Here is a 3151-nt window from a genome sequence, read left to right on the forward strand (position 1 = left end):
AGGGATTTATATCTATAATGAGCTAGATTCCATGCATACAAATATATATACTGATAGAGAAAACAGGAGTACAGAACAGGAGCAACAGTATAGAGATGTTATGAGAGATATTTGAGGTTGTAAAATGAAAATTGTGAATAAATTTGGATGGATGAGGAGGAAGCAAAGGTGGGCGGTGGTGAGGGAATTGTAAAAAGGAAAAAGTGTCTTTAAGAACTTTTTTTTTACAACTTTTTGACAACGCATACGTGACAGTCTATAATTGATCTGTTTCAAATATTTTTTTAAACATAAATTCAAACAGACCAATAAGATGATGACACATGTCCTATTGTAAAAAAGTTGTTAAAAAAGGTTGTCAAAATATCATTGTCGTTGTAAAAAAGAGTTGAAATATTTAAAGTGGATGAAGAATGAGTGGAAGACCATAGGTAGGCCTTAGGGAGAGCATAATAGATGGTGAGTGATGGTAAGAAGGTGAAATCTGGAAACTAAACCTAGAGAGAAGAAGGGTTAAAACGATCTTGTACTCCATAAAGGTAAGATTTCTACCAACACACATTCTCCCTCCAAAACCAAAAGGCAAATAACCCATCTTGTGCTTGCATCCACCATTCACATCATTCATGAACCTCTCTGGTCTGAACTCATTCGCATCATTTCCCCACAGTTCAGGATCATGGTGCATCGCCACCACATCTATCCACATGTTCGTTCCATCAGCCACCGTTACATCATCCACTTTTATGTCTTCTCTTGCTTGCCTCTGCACATTTGGTGCTGGTGGGTACAGTCTTAGAACTTCATTCATAACCCATTTCATCTGCATGCAACATTTTTCAATTGCGTCAACATACATATTCTCTTCATTTTCTAATCACCACGTGCTCAATTTAATTACTTCCTTTATATATTAAATATCAAAAGGAAACAGACCCTACGTATATGTAAAGTCAATCTTGTAATCAAATGCCAATTATAAAGACAAAAAACCACGTCAGAATTGGAAAGGCTTCCGCTTCACTCTATGAACTAAATAAAGTTATAAAGAAAGTGACACTTTGTTGTGTGTGTTTTGTGGCATCTAAATTCTCACGAGTTAATAGTGCGATTATGACCCACATGATACCTGCATCCCAATTATTCAAACAATAAATAATAAATGGAAACTATTTTATTTATTTTTTATATATGTATGTCAGCAATTAATTTACCTTCTTTAAACCGGCGAGCATAGAAATATCAAGTTCTTCGGTGTTTCCCACCACTTCTCGTATCTCATCTCTCAACTGGGTTTGCCAATCTGGGTGCATGGCTAGAAGCAGCAAGGTCCACGTGATGGCAAGTGCTGTGGTTTCATGCCCACCGAAGAAGAAGGTCTTGCATTCGTCAACAACTTCTCGCGATGTTAACGTCTTACCCGACCTTCCGTCAACCTCGTGATTTTCTTGCAGCAACAGACCTAACAGATCTTGCTGACCATTTTTCCTCCCCGACTTCTTCCGAGATTCTATGATCGACAACAAGAGTTCGTCGATTTCTTTCCCGAGTTTCTTCGCCTCTAATGTTTTCTTTACGTTGAAATACTTCCCAAAGGGAACACCTACGTATCGATTGGTCTTAAAAAGGGTCATTTGCAAGGCTCTTAATTTGTCGAAAACATCTCTTGCATTGTCATCTTTCATGCCAAAACTTGTTCTTGCTATGATCTCTCCAGCCGTTGCTATAATCTCTCTCTCCACGTCGATTTCGGGGTTCCCGGAGTTTATTCGGGTAAACCATCTGTCTATCATTTGATTCGTGGAATCAACCATCATGTTCGCCATGTCCTGTGGATAAAATGCAACAACTAGTCAGAATATATGCTTTTGGCCAAAGCAGACATCAAGCGTTTGACTCAAAGGAACAATAGAATAATATTATTGATTGAACAATAGTCATTGATTTCGGAGTAATTTCCTGCATGATAATGTATCCTTACATGGTTATATTTTATGTTTGAAACGTGAAAAACATATTAAGTGTATCTATCAAAAGAGCAAAAACTGAAGATTAATTGTGTAGAATTGGATGAGTAGTCCTGAAAAATTTTACGGTACCTTCAAGTTAATGGGATTGAAGGCAGGGGCAACAATGTGCCTGTGACGAACCCATTCGTTGCCCTCAACCATGACCAAACCACTCCCAAACATGGGGTCTCTGTCAGTTCTAAAAACACTTGGTTTTCCCCATCGCTTGGCCACCACCACTGTCGACATTTTCTTCAAGAACTCTGGCTCTGCAACGTACAGGAATGGCTCCGTGCCCAACCAGTACACAAAAACTTTACCTACACAAACAAAACCTATGAGTGGTGTTTGCGGGAAAACAAAAGAAAAAAAATAAAATTGCAATGATATATGACAGAGTAGGCTTACCATGTGATTTCTGCCAGCTAGAAAAGTAGGGAAAAACGTTAGAGTGTATATCATGAGTGAGATTTGAGGATGCAACTGAAGATTGAATGTTATTCTTTGTTTTCATCTCTTTAATGTTTCCAAGAGGAAAACTTGGGATTGGACCTCCGAACCCACATTTCTTAAGCTTCTTAAGTGTTTGGTTAGGGAAAACCCACCAAGAAAAAGTTAGTATGAAGAGCAAAAAGAGGCAAAGTGCAGCTGAGAAGGCAACAAGAACCCCAACTAGCCCTAGAGACTCCATCTCTTCCTATCTTTCTCTCTCTTGTATGTATTAATTAAGCTTTGTAGCAATATATCTCTTATTTCTGTGTATGGTTCAATGTAGTGTTTGGTTGTGTTGTTGGTATTTATAGGAGGCTCATTGAGTAGTAGAATTCGTGGATTGACTTCTTAAACGAGTAGAGTAGGACATTTGTGATTACTATCCTTTGAGATACTTTGAACATTTTGACCTTTTCATTATATTTGAATATTTTGTTTCAGTTTCGGTCCAACTTTCGTTTTCGTGTCAAACGCATTTTTTGTTTTTGAACATTTTTCGGCTGGACCTCTAAGACTGGACCACATTGGAATTCAGATAAAAACTCTTTTTCTTTTTCTTCTTCAAACATCAAATATGTTAGCTCATCAATCCTTCCAATTATCCTTTTGAGTCTTTATTTTATCATCAATATAATAATTTTCATACCAGT

The 3151-nt window shown here is 37.5% G+C and overlaps 1 protein-coding gene across 1 annotated transcript; it reads right to left on the reverse strand.

Annotated features, from left to right (window-relative positions):
• Positions 1–343: 343 nt before the first annotated feature.
• Positions 344–2715, reverse strand: LOC106771793 (cytokinin hydroxylase-like). Its single transcript, XM_014657779.2, has 4 exons — positions 2418–2715; positions 2100–2329; positions 1215–1829; positions 344–823 (listed from the first exon to the last, which is right to left on the reverse strand). Exons 1-4 carry the CDS (start codon positions 2698–2700, stop codon positions 398–400), a joined length of 1554 nt encoding a protein of 517 aa, XP_014513265.1. The 5' UTR covers positions 2701–2715; the 3' UTR covers positions 344–397.
• Between the last annotated feature and the right edge of the window lie 436 nt (positions 2716–3151).

This window comes from Vigna radiata, chromosome 8 (assembly GCF_000741045.1).
Source record: "Vigna radiata var. radiata cultivar VC1973A chromosome 8, Vradiata_ver6, whole genome shotgun sequence".
Taxonomy (NCBI): Eukaryota; Viridiplantae; Streptophyta; class Magnoliopsida; order Fabales; family Fabaceae; genus Vigna; species Vigna radiata.